The sequence below is a fragment of the Myotis yumanensis genome, unplaced genomic scaffold (genome assembly GCF_028538775.1).
Source record: "Myotis yumanensis isolate MYYU_CA2020_CCGP unplaced genomic scaffold, mMyoYum1.0.hap1 SCAF_2, whole genome shotgun sequence".
NCBI classification, from domain to species: Eukaryota; Metazoa; Chordata; class Mammalia; order Chiroptera; family Vespertilionidae; genus Myotis; species Myotis yumanensis.
This window is the reverse complement of record NW_027223753.1, coordinates 98,791,616-98,809,760: the sequence shown is the minus strand read 5'-3', so window position 1 is coordinate 98,809,760 and position 18,145 is coordinate 98,791,616. Positions and strand designations below refer to the sequence as shown.

At 46.3% G+C, this 18,145-nt stretch overlaps 1 protein-coding gene across 3 annotated transcripts in view; it reads right to left on the bottom strand.

Annotated features, from left to right (window-relative positions):
- EIF2AK3 (eukaryotic translation initiation factor 2 alpha kinase 3) overlaps positions 1 to 17,224 on the bottom strand; it is a 105,230-nt gene extending 88,006 nt beyond the window's left edge. For all 3 annotated transcript variants that reach the window (XM_070405843.1, XM_070405845.1, XM_070405844.1), the window contains exon 1: positions 16,768 to 17,224. In XM_070405843.1, the coding sequence (XP_070261944.1) occupies positions 16,768 to 17,078 (311 nt within the window). In that variant the 5' untranslated portion in view covers positions 17,079 to 17,224. The remainder of the gene's footprint in view (positions 1 to 16,767) is intronic.
- Positions 17,225 to 18,145: the final 921 nt, after the last annotated feature.

Genomic DNA, 18,145 nt, shown 5'->3' with positions numbered 1-18,145 from the left:
AACCATGCTGACTGGTCTCACTTTAATTATGATCACCAAACCTCAAAGGGGCTATTACTGATGCTCAACAATCATATGATACTTCCCTAGTCTATCCACTTGCCCACTGTCCTAGGTTGACTATTAAATTTCTCATTTTTCCTCAAATTTCTGACACCTGCTCTTCCAAGCTCATGCATCTCAGGAACTATGCTACCTATTTTTCGGAGACAAACAGAAATAATCCAATAAGACTTTCCCGCCACCACATCTATCCATTTATCTGCACCTGAACCCATGTATTCTCCTTCTCCTGTTACTGTGGGAAACAGTCCACACTCCCACTCCCCACCACCATTTCCACCGAGGCAAGAGATCTCTCCCTCATGCATACATGAGGACTCACACCTGCAAATCTCTACTCTTGCCCCCAGACCAATTATTCTCCTCTATCAGACCATTCCTCTCAGTAGTCCAATCTGCTATGATTTCTTCCAACATAAAAACCAACCCACATTACACACAAACAACCACTCTCCCCCTCTAGCTTCCAATTCATTCCTTGCCCATTTTGGAGCAAATTTTTTGAAAGAGTTGTTATATACTCTGTCTCCAAATCCAACTATTTCTAATCAAGTTTTTGTCTCTACCACTCCACTGAAAAGGTTTTTGCCGGAGTCACCTATCACCTTCACATTGAAAACCCCGTGGTCAGGTCCTAGTTCACTTGACCTCTGATCAGCTACTTCTCCTGCCCACCATGAAACACACTCTTAACTCAGTTTCCAGGACACCATATTCTCCTGATTATGACTTGCTTACTGTGTTACTCATTTTATTGCAGTGGTCTAGAACTAAACCCATAAAATCTCCCAGGTCTGCCTGTATGGCTAGCTCACCTAGCTTAGAGGAACACAAATACCCCTGATCATAAAAGTCAGGTGGAGTGCCTGTACAAACCAGTAAAGGTTCACAGGTTCCAGACCCACAGGATCTTAACAAGTACCCCAGGTGAGTCTCATATTAAGGCCCATTTGGCAAACATGATTTAGCTGAAAGGACTATTTTCTTAGAGTGAAATTAATATTATTACCTGAATGAAGAAGGCATATTGATCAACTCTGTCAGTAAACTCTCTCTCTCACCTAACCTTGCTTTAGTTTCCTAAGGCAGTGTTTGGATGACTGAACAATAAGCACTGTTAGCTCCTCTCCAGAAAGGTCATCAGCGACCTCCTCTCCCAATGGCCAGATCCATTCTCCTAGTAAGGTGTGTCCCTGTGGCAGCAGGTGACAATGTGGGGCTCCTCATTCTGGGCATTCCTCTTTCCCTGGATTCCACAGCACCAGACCCTGCACCCATCCTCACTCGCATTCCTGCTCTCAATCATGAACAAGCAGGCATGGAGTTCTAGGTTTCTCCAACGCCCACAGCTTCACCTATTACATGACAGCTCCCACACCCACACAGTATTTATAGCTCCTCTCTCTCCCAACCCTGCTTTGGCATTTACATCAACTCTACCTGCTCCCTCACACTCTACATTTAAACAACAATCATGTACTCTTGATTCTATTACTTTAGCTTCTTCTAAATCTTTCCCTTCTTGTTCATTACCACTGCCCTTGCCCTGGAACAGAGTCTCATTAATCATTAGAGCACCTTTAAAAGCTTTTCTGACATATTCTCTTTCCCTTCTGCTCTTCCAACAGTTTTGTTTCCACAAAAGAAACCATGTAAACTTCTGATGCTCCATCTGCCCTTTAAATAAAGTCCACATGCCTAGGTATGGCCCACAGCTCTGCCTGCCCCCTCCCCATTACCCCCCCCCCCCCGCCAACACACACACACACACACACACACACACACACACACACGTTTCTAACCTTTTCAACAAAGTTCCTTTGTTAATTTATTTTGTCTCAAGTTTTAAATGATTTCATTTGCCCAATAAACACCACTTCTAGTGAATTCCCACATCTTTACGGGAAATATATAAGTACCAAACAAAATATTCAAGATTTCTGGAAAGAAGTAGCTAAAATTACTATATTAAGTTTGATATAAATCAGCTCAAAGCAAAGAAAGATTGACTTTTAATTTTTTTCCTGGTGATATATATTTTTTAAATTTTATTTTTAACCCTAGCCGGTTTGGCTCAGTGGATAGAGCGTCAGCCTGCAGACCAAAGGGTCCCAGGTGCAATTCCGGTCAAAGGCACATATCTTGGTTACAGGCTCCTCCCTGGCCTGGGCCCTGCTGGTTAGGGCTCATGCAGGAGGCAACCAGTCGCTGTGTTTCTCTCAGATATATGTTTCTCTCTGTCTTTCCCTCTCTCTTCCACTCTCTCTAAAAAACAAAACAAAAATTAATGGAAAAATCCTCAGGTGAGGATTAAAAAATCAAAACAAAAAAATTAAAAATTTTATTTTTAATTACAGTTCACATTCAATATTATTTTGTATTAGTTTCAGCTGTTCAGCATAGTGGACAGTCAAATACTTCACAAAGTGCTCCCCCGATATTTTCAGTACCTACCATATATACTTATTACAATACTAGTGTCCCAGTGCACGGATTTGTGCACACTGAAAGGAAATTAACTAGAAGAAATATTTTAATGTCGCTATTCGTCCTTTCTCTTTAATAGAAGTGACAACCAAATTTATGATCGACAATGACAGATCTAAACACACTCATGTGATTGGCACCAGTGAGAGCTTTATATGTATTGAGCATGTGCGAGTCAACTTAGCCTTTTATATGTATAGAATAAACTTGCTTAATTAGACCTGCTTTCTGATTTAGCTAAACTTTTTCCAGCCCAGTGAAGCACCCCAACTTCTCTTTCAGGTAATTGTCAGCAACACAGCAGTAAATATCAACACGAAACAGATTATTATTATAGATCATGCAGGGAGAATAAAGGGTAAAATATTTAACTGCAGCAGTGTTTGACTATATTCTGCACAGTGAGAAAATCTGAAGTCATTTTCAAGGTCCACCATTTCTTACTTCTTTTCAGTCAGGTCAAGTTTCTAAGCTTTCTAAATCTCGGTTTTCTTGCTAATGAAAAGATAAAGGATTCCATCGAGTCTCCTATCTACCTACTCCAGGACTTCTGTGAGGATCAAATGAGATGAGGCAAGTGAAAACGCTTCACAGACATTTGGTTAAAGTATGAAATGTTTGCACCTAGCTATAAAGCAAGTCAGGTTCCTGGGCTGAAGAAACTCTAAGGAGGCTAATTGCTAAGGAGAGAAAGCCAGGCGTTGCTACATGACGTCATTACCTGGCACCCACAGCGACCATTTTCGGGCTGTACTGTGGGCCCCATTTTACGCCATTGGTTCTTGGCAGCATTGGCTGTGATTTGGTGGGGTGTTGCTCCGGGGTGGTGGCAGGGCCTGTGTTCCACTTGGGGAAAGCCGAGTGTTGGTTTGTCAGTGCCAGGTCTGTGGTGCTGTTTATTTTTAAATGATCATTGCGCATCATGACAGCTCCTGCATTAAGCATCTGCCCCCTGCTGGTCAGTGCATGTCATAGCTACTGGTCAGATGGATGGACACCTAGCCTTTTATATATACACATACACACACACCCACACACACACACACACACATACATACATACTAGAGCCCTGGTGCATGAAATTCATGCACTGGGGGGGCGGGGGGGGAGTGTCCCTCAGCCCAGCCTGCACCTTCTCCAATCTGGGACCCCTTGGGGGATGTCCGACTGCCAGCCCAAACGCCCCCTCTCACAATCCGGGAGTGCTGGCTCCCAAACGCTCGCCTGCCTGATTGCCCCTAACCGCTTCTGCCTGCCAGCCTAATCACCCCCTAACCACTCCCCTGCCAGCCTGATTGACGCCTAACTGCTGCCCTACCTGCCCAATCACCCCCAATTGCCCTCCCCTGCCGGCCTGGTCACCCCTAACTGCCCTCCCCTGTCAGCCTGGTCCCCGCGAACTGCCCTCCCCTGCCGGCCCAGTCGCCCCTAACTACCCTCCCCTGCCGGCTTTGTCGCCCCTAATTGCCCTCCCCTGCCGGCCTGGTCCCCCTCAACTGCCCTCCCCTGCAGGCCTGGTCGCCTCTAACTGCCCTGCCCTGCTGGCCTGATTGCCCACAACTGCCCTCCCCTGCTGGCCATCTTGTGGCTGTGGGCACTGCCATCTTTGATGGTGTGGCAGTCAATTGGCATATTCCCTCCTTATTGGCTGTGGGCACTTCCATCTTTGAGGGTGGGGCGGTCAATTAGCATATTACCTCCTTATTGGCTATGGGCACCACCATATTTGAGGGTGTGATGGTCAATTAGCATATTCCCTCCTTATTGGCTGTAGGCACCACCATCTTTGCAATGGTGTGAGGGTCAATTAGCATATTCCCTCTTTATTAGATAGGATAGATTATTGAGTATATTCTCTATGCTATACTTTACATCCCCATGACTATTTTTTGACTACCAAATTTGTGGAAACTTAACTTTAATTAGTCTTCTCGATGAATGTCCAATTTCCATCAGGTTATTTTAAAAATACTGCTCTCTCACAGATCCCCTTTTTTACTTTGGCAGATCCATAGGGGTCCAGAAGCCCCGGTTTGGGAACCACTGCTCTGTGCCCTCACTCTCATCACCCCTGCTACCTAGACTGTCCTGAGCATCACAGTTAAGAACTCACTAACTTGACACTTCCATTCTTTTCACTCTCTACTGCTCTTATGTCACTATTATCCATTCATTATAGTTAGTTGTTTAACACCCATTCTCTCTGTCAGACTGAGAGTTCAGGACAAGCCCAGTGGTCCATGTTTTTTACCCTCAGCACCTAACAGTGCCTAGCCCCTAATAAAATAAATAAATAAATAAATAAAAATGCAATTAATGTTTGTTGAATCAATAAATCTTGGTAAGGCAGATACTATTACTAGTATTCACATAAAACAAAAACAAGAAAAAAGCTGGGAAAAATATGAAAAGTTGTAGCTTGTCTAAGGTCACGCATCAAATAAGAGGTTCTGAACAGAATTTTGAAGTGTAAATGTAGGTTTTCTAACAATAATTCTATCATGCTGTTAATTGTAAGTTTATATAAGTGGAAACTACTAGCATACTATAATGTGCAGCTTTTATTTCCTCCAGACATCTCATCAAGATGCCACTTATCCTGTTATTGTTCAGATTAATGCCCTCAACTAAGCAAAACTGACCTTATTCCAAAATGAACACCCAATTAAAAAAAAAAACTGTTTGTGCCCTAACTGCTTTGGCTCAATGGATAAAGCATCGGCCTGCGGACTGAAAGGTCCCAGGTTCAGTTCCGATCAAGGGCATGTACCTTGGTTGCAGGCACAACCCCAGCAGGAGGTGTGCAGGAGGCAGCTGATTGATGATTCTCGCTCATCAATGTTTCTAACTCTCTCTCTCTCCCTTCCTCTCTGTAAAAAAAAATCAATAAAATATATTTTTTAAAAAACTGTTTGCTTTGACTTAAATTACCCAGAACACCTGCCTATTTAAATTCAATTTATCAGAGTCTGATAAGTACATGCTAAATTCTTTCAGGAAAACAATTTTATCTGCAGAAAATTCCCATGCAATGGCCAGGCAGGTGACACAAGAACATTATATTGATTTGATAATTTCTACATTAACAATTGCTTATTTTAAAGGTTCATATTTCCTTTTGGGGGGAAGGAAAAAAATCCACAAAGTTAAAAATGTGATTTGAAAAACAAAAAGAAAAAAAATTAAGTGATTTGGTTAAATCTTTTTTTGATGTAGCCAACAATCTCCTTTCTAAATGAACTAGGGGCCTGGTGCACAAAGATTCGTGCACAGGGGTTGGGTCCCTCAGCCCAACCTGCACCCTCTCCAAACTGGGAGCCCTCAGGGAAGCCCTCTCCAATCCAGGAGTTTCTGTCTGTCTTCGCAATCATATGAGCGAATTGTCTGAGACCCCAACCCAGTTTGGTTTTGTGCTCACAGAATAGTAGAGGTCTTTTTTTTTCCTTTAGTCCATTGGTGGAGATATCCTAGAAGTTGCAGGATATCTTCCTTTTAATTTTTCCTCGACACTCTGACTTTACTTATGTCTCTCACCTTTGCTTTCCCTCCATCCCCCACCCGCAACAGTAACTTGCTCCAGGCTCACTTTGCTCTAGTGTCTAGGACAGTGGTTCTCAACCTTCTGGCCCTTTAAATACAATTCCTCATGCTGTGACCCAACCATAAAATTATTTTCGTTGCTACTTCATAACTGTAATGTTGCTACTGTTATGAATCGTAATGTAAATATCTGATACGCAGGATGGTCTTAGGCGACCCCTGTGAAAGGGTCGTTCGACCGCCAAAGGGGTCGCGACCCACAGGTTGAGAACCACTGGTCTAGGAGATCCCACAACGTGTCTGCCACCAGAACTACGATTCCCAGCATTCCTGGTGCTCCCCGTACTCTCAGGTTTTCGTGCTGCCACCAGAACTATGATTCCCAGAATTCCCAGTGCTCCCCGCGCTCTTGGTTTTCACTTCTGGTCCAGGGGCTGCATGGCAACGGTGGCCGCTTGCATGCGCAGACGCCAGGGAGCTGGGGGCGGGGCAGTGCGGCGCGAGCAGACACCAGGGAAGCTCCCGCCTGGCTGGAGTGCATGCGCAGGCACCACTACGCCCACCAGCCAATCAGGGCGAGTATGCAAATTAACCCAACAAAGATGGTGGAAGCCACGAAGCTGGAGGCTTGGGTTGTCCCTGGTGATGGAGGAAGCCAAGCTTCCAGCCCGCCCTGGCCGCCGTTCTAGGAGGGGCTGAGGGCCTGGGTCGCAGGGGGTGGGGGGGAAGGGGGAGGGCGTGGCCAGCCTGAAAACGGCCCTCAGTCCCTTACCCAGGCTGGCCACACCCCATGAAGTAAGAGTCCCCACTGGGGGGCTTGGCCAGCCTGCAAACAGCCCTCAGCCCCTCACCCAGGCTGGCCAGGCACCCCAGCAGGACCCCCCCCCACCCTGAAGGGGCTGTGGCCAGCCTGAAAACAGCCCTCAGCCCCTTACCCAGGCTGGCCACACCCCCTGTAGTAAGAGTCCCGCTGGGGAGCGTGGCCAGCCTGAAAACAGCCATCAGCCTTACCCAGGCTGGCCAGGCACCCCAGAGGAGACCCCCACACTGAAGGGGGCATGGCGAGCCTGAAAACAGCCCTCAGCCCCTCACCCAGGCTGGCCAGGCACCCCAGCATGGACCCTCACCCCATGGGGGCATGGCCGGCCTGCAAACCACCACAGGCCCCTCACCCAGGCCGCCCCACACCCCAAGGGAATCTTCACCCTGATCCGGGACACCCTTCAGGGCAAACCAGCTGGCCCCCACCCGTGCACCAGGCCTCTATACTAATAAAAGGGTAATATGCTAATTAGACTGGGCGACCTTCCAGGAGACCTTTTGGACATTCTTTTGGACAAAGCCATGGTGGCGGGGCTGAGGTAGAGGCAGTTAGAGGTCAAGAGGGGAGGGCAGTTGTGGGTGATCAGGCCATGATGGGACGGCAGTTGTGGGTGATCAGGCCGGTGGGGGGGGGGGGGGCCATTGGGGGTGACCAGGCCAACGTGGGGGGGGGGGGGCAGTTGGGGGTGAGCAGACCAGCAGGGGGGCAGTTGGGGGCAAGCAGGTCAGTGGGGAGGGAAGGTGGGGGCGAGCAGGCCAGCGGGGGCGGGGGGCAGTTGGGGGTGAGCAAGCCAGCAGGGGGGGCAGTTGGGGGCAAGCAGGCCAGCAGGGGGGGCAGTTGGGGGTGATCAGGCTAGTGGGGGGGCATTTGGGGGTGAGCAGGCGGGCAATGGGAGACAGTTGGGGGCGAGTACACTGGCATGGGGGGAAGTTGGGGGTGATCAGGCTGGCGGGGGGTATTTGGGGGCAAGCAGGCCAGCAGGCAGAGTGGTTAGGGGCAATCAGGCAGGCAGGCAGGTGAGCGGTTAGGAGCCAGCAGTCCCGGATTGCTAGAGGGATGTCCGACTGCCGGTTTAGGCCTGATCCCTGTAAACCAGCAGTAGGACATCCTTCCAGGGGTCCCAGATTGGAGAGGGTGCAGGCCGGGCTGAGGAACACCCCCTCCCCTGTGCACGAATTTCGTGCACTGGGCCACTAGTTTCCATATAAATGGCCTGACTTGGCTTATGTTTCAGACTTTCCTAAAATCTCTCAAACAAGCAGCACCTAGCCCCAGCCTGCCCCATACCTCTCGCTAGTGGTCCCAGGCCTGACACTATAAGTATCTGGTCTTGATTCACAGCTTGACCTCTCCTGGGAACCTCTAAGCCAGCAAAAGCAGCAGACATCTGCAGATCACTTTGTAATTCATGGCAGGTGGCCCCAGGCAGAACTCAGGTGGCAGCTGACCTTGTCCTGTACTTCCCAGGAGGCCCTAGAGTCAGTGCACCCAGTGGACAGCTTCAGACCACATCAAAGCACCACTCAACCACCTCTACAAATGACACACTCAAGGAGCAGACTTAGCAGACACCAGGGCCCTGCTGAAGGAAGGCCTGCTCTGTGGGGTTGGCCCCTGCACAGCTGAACCTCCTGGATGGTAGGAGTCCACCTTGTAGCCTATTGGCCTGAGGGTAAATCCCTCTCACTGATGTGCCAACAACAATCAAGGTTCAATTACACCACAAGGGTATACATAGCCCACAGTTGGGGGAGAGGCGGGGGGGGGGAGGGGGGGCGTTGCGCACCTGGAGCTCCCAGTTTGGGTGACTGGAAAGGCTGTGTCACTGGGCCCTACAAGACACTGAATACATAAGGCCACTCTACTAAGTCTGGTAGATGTGGAAGCTCCACCTAACACGTGAATACCAACATAAGGAGGCTGACAAAATGAGGAAACAAAGAAACATGTTCCTAATGAAAGAACAGAACTCCAGAAAAAGAACTACACAAAATGGAGACAAGCAATTGACCAGATGCAAAGCTCAAAACACTGGTTACAAGGATCCTCAATGATCTCGGTGAATATGTCAATAAAGAGATAAGAAACAGCCCTGGCTGGTGTTTCTCAATGGTTAGAGCTTTGGCCATCACACCCAAGGGTCATGATTTTGATTCCCAGTCAAGGGCACTTAGCTGGGTTGGGGGTTCACTCCCAGCCCCCACTGTGGGAGGCAACCAATCAATGTGGCTCTCTCACATTGATATTTCTCTCTCTCCCTGTCCCTCACTCCCCTGCACTCTCTGAAAAGCAAATGGAAAAAATATTCTCCAGTGAGGATTAACAGAAACAAAACAAATAAACAAAAAAGACAGGAAACAGCCCTGGCCAGTATGGTTCAGTTGGTTGGTCACTGTCCCATGCATTGAAAGGTTGCTGGTTCGATTCCTGGTTGCAGCACATGAGCAGGTTGTAGGCTTGATCCTGTGAGGAGCATGCAGGAGGCACTCATATCGACATTTCTCTCTCTTTCTCTCTCCCCACCCCCGACTCTGTAAAAACCAATAAAAATATTTTTTAAAAAGATAGGAAACATAGAAATAAAAGTAGAAAACATAAAAATGGACTAGTCAGAAATTAAGCATACACTGACTGAAATAAAGAATAATACACAGGAATTCAACAGTAGAGGATTTTGAGAATCAAATCAATAATCTGAAATATGAGGAAGCAAAAAACACCCAATCAGAGGAGCAAAAAAGAAAAAAGAATCCAAAAATATGAAGATAGTGTAAGGAGCCTCTGGGAAAAATTCAAGTGTGCCAACATTTGCATTATGGGGGTGCCAGAAAGAGAAGAGAGAGAGATATTGAAAACCCATTTGAAGAAATAATGACAGAAAACTTCCCCTACCTGGTGAAAGAAATAGACTTACAAGTCCAGGAAGCACAGAGAGTCCCAAACAAGGTGATTCCAAAGAGGCCCATACCTCTTGTTAATTAAAATGCCAAAGATTAAAGACAAAGAGAGAATCTTTAAAGCAGCAAGAGAAAAGCAATTAGTTACCTACAAGGGAGCTCCCATATGACTGGCAGCTGATTTCTCAAAAGAAATTTTGTAGGCCAGAAGGGACTGGCATGAAACATCCTATCCTATATAATGAGAGGCTAATATGCAAATTGACCGAACAGTGGAACGACCGGTCGCTATGACGCACACTGACCACCAGGGGGCATACACTCAGTGCAGGAGCTGCCCTCTGGTAGTCAGTGTGCTCCCACTGGGGGAGCGCCACTCAGCCAGAAGCCAGGCTCATGGCTGGCAAGCGCAGTGGCTGTGGCGGGAGCCTCTCCTGCCTCTGCAGCAGCACTAAGGATGTCCGACTGACGGCTTAGGCCCTAAGCCGGCAGTCAGACATCCCCCAAGGGCTCCCAGGCTGTGAGAGGGCGCATGCCAGGCTGAGGGACCACCCCACCCCCGAGTGCATGAATTTCGTGCACCAGGCCTCTAGTTCAAAATAATGAAAAACGAGGACCTACAACTAAGATTAGCCAGCAAAGCTATAATTTAGAATGCAAGAACAGAAAAGAGCTTCCCAGATGCAAGAAAGCTAAAGGAGTTTATCACCACCAAACCAGTATTACATGATATGTTAAAGGAAAAGGTAAAAAAATATGAACACTGTCAAACCTCAGAGAGAAGGTAGGGGAGGGTGGGGGTAAGGGAGAGCGGTCAACCAAAGGACTTGTATGCATGCATATAAGCATAACCAATGGACACAGACACCAGGGGGGTGAGGGCATGAGCAGGGGAGTAGGGGGGCAAACGGGAGATAAGGACACATAAGTAATACCTTAATCAATAAAAAAAGTAAATAAATAAATAAATATGGACAATAAAATGGCAATAAACACATATCTAAAATAACTGAATCTAAAAAAACAAAAACAAAATAAATAAGCAGAACAAAAACAGACTCATAGATACAAAAAACATTTTTACATTTGCCAGATGGGAGGGGGTTGGGAGCTGGGTGAAAAAGATGAGGGGATTAAGAAGTACAAATTGGTTGTTACCAATAGTCATGGGGATTGTAAAGTACAGCAAAGGGAATATAGTCAATAATATTCTAATAACTATGTATGGTGTCAGATAAGTGTGAAATTTATTGGAATTATCACTTAGTAAGTTGTATAATGTCTAATCACTGGGCTGTACACCTGAAACTAATATAATAGTGTATGTCAACTATAATTGAAAAATAAAAAATGATTTAAAAATAAACAACATGCTGAAACTGCTTTGGCTCAGTGGATAGAGTGTCGGCCTGTGGACTGAAATGCCTTGGAGTGCAAAGGCTGCTGAGTTCAAATTAAGTAGAGTCCCCTCAATCCTGGCACATATCATATCTAGAGTCCAGATGTCATTAAACTAAAAAGACAATTGTAGACAGGAAGGCTTGCCCATTGCTTGCCTAAAGTATGTTTATTTTGGCTAATAACTTGCCATGAAAGTTACACATAAATTCTTCTTTAAATGTGCATTTTAGTCAATGTTAAAAGTCTGGAGTTGAAAAAGTTTCCTTTCAACACTGCATTCTGAGATTCTATTATTCCATGGTCGTATTTTTTTTTTAAAGCATGACGATGAATCTGAAAATCTATCCAATTTCTGTACCACTGATTCACATCAGATCCGTTTGTGAAAGAACAGAGAGAGGAATAAAGAGGAACAAAATCATCTTTCATCTTGCAGAGTATTTTCATGCTATCTCATTAAATTTAAAAAATCAATTTAAAAATGTACAAATTGAAGAAACACCATAGATTATCAAATTTTGTAACTTTTGTTATAGGGAAATTAGAGGCAGAAAAAAAAGAAACAGATACTTTATAAATTAGAGTGATTGTTAAGATAAAACTAGTTCTTGACAACTTCTGAGTTTGTCAGATGTCCTCAACAGGAAGATGCCCATCCCATCCCAAGAACCACCACCAGTAACACTTTGTAAATTGCTATTTCTGTTGGAGTCAGAAAACTGGTAACTCAAATTATGCCAACTTGCATAAAACCTAACAATGAGGTGATTGTCATTTTCTTCCCAACTTTGTGCAATGGCCATCCCATTTAAATTTCAAATAAATGTAATATTTAATAAACATACTTTAGCACTGACAAGACTGCTATCAGAAAACTACCTTTATTTTAGCTACTTTAAAAAAAATAGTTTAGCCCTAACCGGTTTGGCTCAGTAGATAGAGCGTCAGCCTGTGGACTGAAAGGTCTCAGGTTCGATTCTGGTCAAGGGCATGTACCTTGGTTGCGGGCACATCCCCAGTGGGAGGTGTGCAGGAGGCAGCTGATCGATGTTTCTAACTCTCTATCCCTCTCCCTTCCTTTCTGTAAAAAATCAATAAAATTTTTTTAAAAAATAGTTTAAGTCATTCATTCACATGCTTGAGGTACAGAGTAAGCATTTAGAATGAAGCCAATGAAAATGCCATCAGGAGAAAAAAACGCCTGGCCTGGTAGCTCAGTTGGTTTTAGAGGATCGTCGAGATATGCAAGATTTCAGATTCGATCCCTGGTCAAGACACATACCAGAATCAACCAATGAATGTCAAGTGGAACAACAAATTAACGTTTCTGTTTCTCTCTCTCTCACCCCCTCCCTCCCTCCCTCCCTTTCTCTAAAATCAATAGAAAGAAGGAAGGGAGGGAAGGAGGGGGGGGAGAAGGGGGGAGGGAGGGAGGAAAGAGAAAGAGAAGAGAAGAGAAGAGAAGAGAAGAGAAGAGAAGAGAAGAGAAGAGAAGAGAAGAGAAGAGAAGAGAAGAGAAGAGAAAGAAAAGATAAGAAAAGAAGAGAAGAGAAAAGAAAAAGAAAAGAATTAGTGACCCTTATACTGCTTCTTGGGCATCAAGACAACATGCAAAAATGACTATCTTAATTCCCCACCTCCCTCTTTAAAAGTTTATAAGCGGCAAAATTCTTCACAGCTGTTTGTAATAAACACTTGGTTAATTCAAATCTTTCTCCTAATCCTCCTTCTTGAAACAAACAGAATATTGGCCTATTATTATGAACTGATATTCTCTCTTTTTTTTTGAGAATTTAGAAAAAAGTTCTATAAACATTGCATACTTAGCTCCTGCTGACTCTCAATTTACTTACCCAAAGTTTCTCAAACTTCCCACGTTATCTTAAGCTACCAGGTAGACCCCTGAATCTGGGCCTATGTCTTCCTAGAGAATTGTTTGCCAAAAGTCACTTACATTCTGCCAGGCAAAATTCCTCTATTTTCACCTTGTTTCTGAGAAAAGTGAACCTCCTGCTTGCCAAGTAGATCCTCCCCAACTACCTTCACCTCCTCCTCCAATCCTCTTTATCAACCTATGCAAATAGGCTCTCTCCTGTGTGTGTGTAATTAAGATCAGAGGTCCCTGTTCCTAAAATTTGCCTCCTATCAGGTTTAACTGTGAGGGAAGAAGGGGCTGGGAATGAAAAGGGGGATCCTTAACCTCCCTCTTGCTGAGTACTCTTGCTTTACATAAACTCTTTAAGTGCACTCATCACCAAATCCCTCATTCTTCTCAGTCCTTACTCTATACCACCAACCTAGCCAGTGGTAGCTGTCTCCTTTGCTGTCATGTCTTTAAAATATAAGGCATTTCCTGAGGACTTATCATGAGCCTCATTTTCTCATAGCTTCACCTATTTATCCTGACTGCTCTCCAACTTCAGTCACTCATTTCCATCTGCCTACCAAATATCTCCCTCTAGACCAGTAGTTCTCAACCTTCCTAATGCCGAGACCCTTTAATACAGTTCCTCATGTTGTGGTGACCCCCAACCATAAAATTATTTTCGTTGCTACTTCATAACTGTAATTTTGCTACTGTTATGAATCGTAATGTAAATATCTGATATGCAGGATGTATTTTCATTGTTTCAAATTGAACATAATTAAAGCATAGTGGTTAATCACAAAAAACAATATGTAATTATATATGTGTTTTCTGATGGTCTTAGGCGACCCCTGTGAAAGGGGTTGAGTCTAGAGCAGAGGTGGGCAAACTTTTTGACTCGAGGGCCACAGTGGGTTCTTAAACTGGACCGGAGGGCCGGAACAAAAGCATGGATGGAGTGTTTGTGTGAACTAATATAAATTCAAAGTAAACATCATTACATAAAAGGGTACGGTCTTTTTTATTTTTAGTTTTATTCATTTCAAACGGGCCGGATCCGGCCCGCGGGCCGTAGTTTGCCCACGGCTGGTCTAGAGTCCTGCCTGGGCCTACAAGTCACCATGTCCATCACCAAACCCCTTCTCTTTTCTTCCCTGCTCCCCTAAAATCCTCTCACTTTCTGGCCACCCAGTCTCAGTCTTTGGATGGGAGTAACAAGGTAGGTAGAACTGATTCATTTGCTAGGAACCAAGATTCTACCTCAAACATCTGTTCTACATCCACTTAACAGCGAACCTCTCCTCTGAACTGTTACAACACTGTCCTTGTGGTATCCTCACCTCAAGCTTTCAGTACATGGTATTGCTGGAGAAATATTTCTTAAGCACAAACTTTAATCAGGACTGGCACTTGAGATACTTCACACATCACTTATCCAACTGTAATGTGCATTCGAAGCACACTGTAATCTTGTTAAAACACAGATACTTCCTCAGTGGGTCTGAGTGGTGTCTGATTCTGGACTTCTAACACACTCCCTACTGTACTGCTAGTGTGAAGCTAGATCTATACAATATGGCCCCAGCTATTTTTATAGTCTCATTTTTTTCTCCACCTTGCCCAGCACTCCCATATGTCTGTCTAATCACTCACATACACACAGGTCTCACACAAAGATGTATATGAATAAAAAATTCTCTAGCCCAGCCGGTGTGGGGTGTGGCTCGGTGGTTGAGCATTGACCTATGAACCAGGAGGTCACAGTTCGATTCCAGGTCGGGGGCACATGCCCAGGTTTCAGGCTAGATCCCCAGTGAGGGGCATGCGGGAGGCAGCAGATCGATGATTTTCTCTCATCCACTGATGTTTCTGTCTCTCCCTTTCCCTTCCTCTCTGAAATCAATAAAAAATATCTTTTTTAAAAAAGTTTCCTTAAATGTATTTTCCAGATTTTGTGCCTCTTGCTGTTTCCTCAAATCCCATGTCTGCCCATCACAATTCTAACCACTTTTTAGGAACCACCTCATTCTGCCTCAGCCTTTGCTTATCTTCTCATCTACCTCATCGCCTGTACCCAACCTCCTGAAAACCACAAAAACCTCCAGACACTGGTGGCACTTAATTTGCACTGCTTCTGCTCTATGTCATGGGTCATCTCATATAATCCTAGGGACGAGACTCTACACTCCTCCAGAAGGGCTGGATCTGCCCATCCTCTGGAGCCCCAGAGCACCGTGCAGGCTTTTGTAAGTGCCCACAAGTACCTGCTGCAGTGGATTTGTAATCTAAGAAAAATGAAACATATTAATTCATGGAACTTACTTTGAGCAAGCACTTCAGAAGTTTCAAGATAAAACACATTTCCAGGAAAGTTAATTAATTAGCAAAGCCTATGAAAATTGTCAAACATTTGCTATTTTTTTAAAAAATCTACATTTAACATTCAAGTGGTGAGATTTTTATTACTTATCCTATTTATAGTTTGCAGGTACATAGATCAAGGTTCCGATAATTAACTGAAAATTAAACCTATTTGTTATGATCTAGGAATCAGTATGTTATAAACCTACAATACTTTGTGACCTACAATTGTAGCCCTCCCTGGTTTAATTTACCTAACACTGCCTTTATCATCCCATTTCCTAAATGGGACATCACTTTCTCCCCAGGTTTGTTCAGACAGCTGTCTGCAAAATACTTTACCATTAAAATGCCTTACATTTGTGTCCAGACTTGGAAAAGTGCTTTAAAACATGTATCTTTAAGTATCATTTTTAAGGAGGTTAACCAACTCAACCAAGACAGCCCTATATTAAATGTTTATATGATAAATTCTCTACATATCAAAACTGCCAAAATTCAAGGACCTACCCATAGCTCTTAAACTTTGCCTAGTGTGTTCAAAAATTGTCTGGTTTGCTTGTTAAATTTGCAGATTCGAGGTTCTTACCCAGAAAAAGACTGACTCCGTGGCTCTGGGGTGGAGTTTACTAGCATCCCCAGGCATTCTGATGCAGGTTTCCCCAGATCTCAATCTGAGAAGCACTGACATTACCCCTGCTCCGGGGCGCGACAGGGTTCTGTTTAAAAGGGAATGTAGAGCCCGGCTGGCACAGCTCAGTGGTGAGCGTGGACCTATAAACCAGGAGGTCACGGCTCGACCCCCAGTAAGGGCATATGCCCGGCGGTGGGCTCCATCCCCAGTGTGGGCGTGCAGGAGACAGCCGAGCAGTGATTCTCTCTCATCATTGATGTTTCTCTCTCTCTCTCCTTCTACCTTCCTCTCTGAAATCAATAAAATATATTTTTTTTAAAAAAATAAAAACGGGAATGTAGAAATCTCTCCGTAAAGTCCTCTCCCAAAACAGCTGTCACACCAGCACAGATAACTGGTGATTCACGAAAGAAAGAAAAGAGGGTGGGGTGGAGTGGGGTGGGGGCTGAAAGTTCCTTGGAGTAAGTAAAAAGCCCGAAACAATCGAGGGAAAGGAACGTTTCTTTCCCGTCTCCGCGCTCTTCTGAGATCATCCCAAGACACCTGCCAGGACCGACAGGAAGGCGGCCCGCGCTCGCCCAGCCACCGCCAGTTCTCCACCGGCGAGAGGCCGCAGCCGAGGGGACCCCGGCCCCCTCAACTCTCGCGGCGCATGCACGCCAACCAGCCGCTTCCCCGAGTGGGCGCCCCTCACCTGCCATGCGGCTGCAGCTCTGGCTCTTGGTCGGGCTCGGGCTCCCGCGGCTCCTGCTCGCCCGCGGCCGCCGGCAACGCCTCGGCGTCCTCCACCGTCACCTCAGCCGCCGTCAAGGCCCCAGCCGCCGGCACCCGCAGGGCCCAGGTAGGAGCCGCGGCGGCCCCCAGGCCGAACGCCGCCTCCGCCGCCGGGGCGGGTAGGTCGCGGGCGCGCCCCGCAGCTTCCGTCAGCGCCGCAAGCCCCAGCAGCAGCAACAGCAGCGGCACCGCCGCCCGCGCGAGCCGCCCCGAGTCGGCAGCGCGTTCCATCAGCGGCCGGCCCTGCGCGCGCGCATGGAGGTGAAGTCTCCGGCGCCCGCTTTCCTGCCGGCCAGAGCCACCGAGCAGCCGCGGATGAGCTGCGAGTCCCAACGGCCTGACAGCCAGACCGGTCCTCCCGCCACGTCTCACCTCGCTCTGGGCCACCGCTGCTTGAGTGACAGTCTCCCTCCAACATCACCCATTGAGCAAACTTTCCGCGCGTCTACTCTCCTATTGGCTGCGGTCACTGCCACTCCGGGAATCCAAGCTAATCCTGTTGCAGAAGGTGGGCTTTCCCCGGTTGTCAACATCACGCCTGCCAATCAAATCGTACTGTTCCCTCCGAGGCCCGGCCCTGTTCCGGAAGCGGTTAGCCAGAGAAGACTTGAAGTTCATTGGTGGAAGCGGATGCCCCTCAAAGCTCTGAGATAACTTCTTCCTGATTGGCTGGAAGCGGCACTTAATACGTGGCCAATTCTGACTGTGGAGAGGTCGGTCCCTAGTGACGGGAAGAGTTGGGAGCGAGTTCCGGGTGCATCGGACGCGGAAGCCGTTAGAGGAGCTGCCACAGTGGCTCTTCTAAAGCCTGGTGTGTTTGGAAAGGCAAAAGCGAGGCGGCAAAAATAAGTGACTGCACGAGCCGTGTGGTTAGAAGTGAAAGGGATGAAGCGGTTTTAGAACACCATATCGCGTGCAGTCCCTAGGGTGCTGCGAGGTAAGGCTTCTTAGAGATGCCTGCGATCTAACAGGTGATCCTGTCTACTCCACACGCCCCTTCCCCTTCGGAATTCGTCCAACGTCACAGAGCAGAATCGCGACTTTAACCTGAGCCTTCTGACCCTGCTGTGGCATCGGACTTTGGAGAAGAAAGAGAGAAAACTGCAAAAGTCAAAACTGGAGAAGATTTGACTGTTCAGCTAAGGAATTGGAACCTCATGCAGCAGTTAAGGACACCCTGAAGATTTTTGAGCAGAGGCGTGAAAGGATGAGAGTTGTGGTTTAGCCAGCAGTGTATTCAAAAGAGTGGCATCAAAGATGAGGAGAGTACCTGGGAAGCTATTGTCCCATCAAAACTC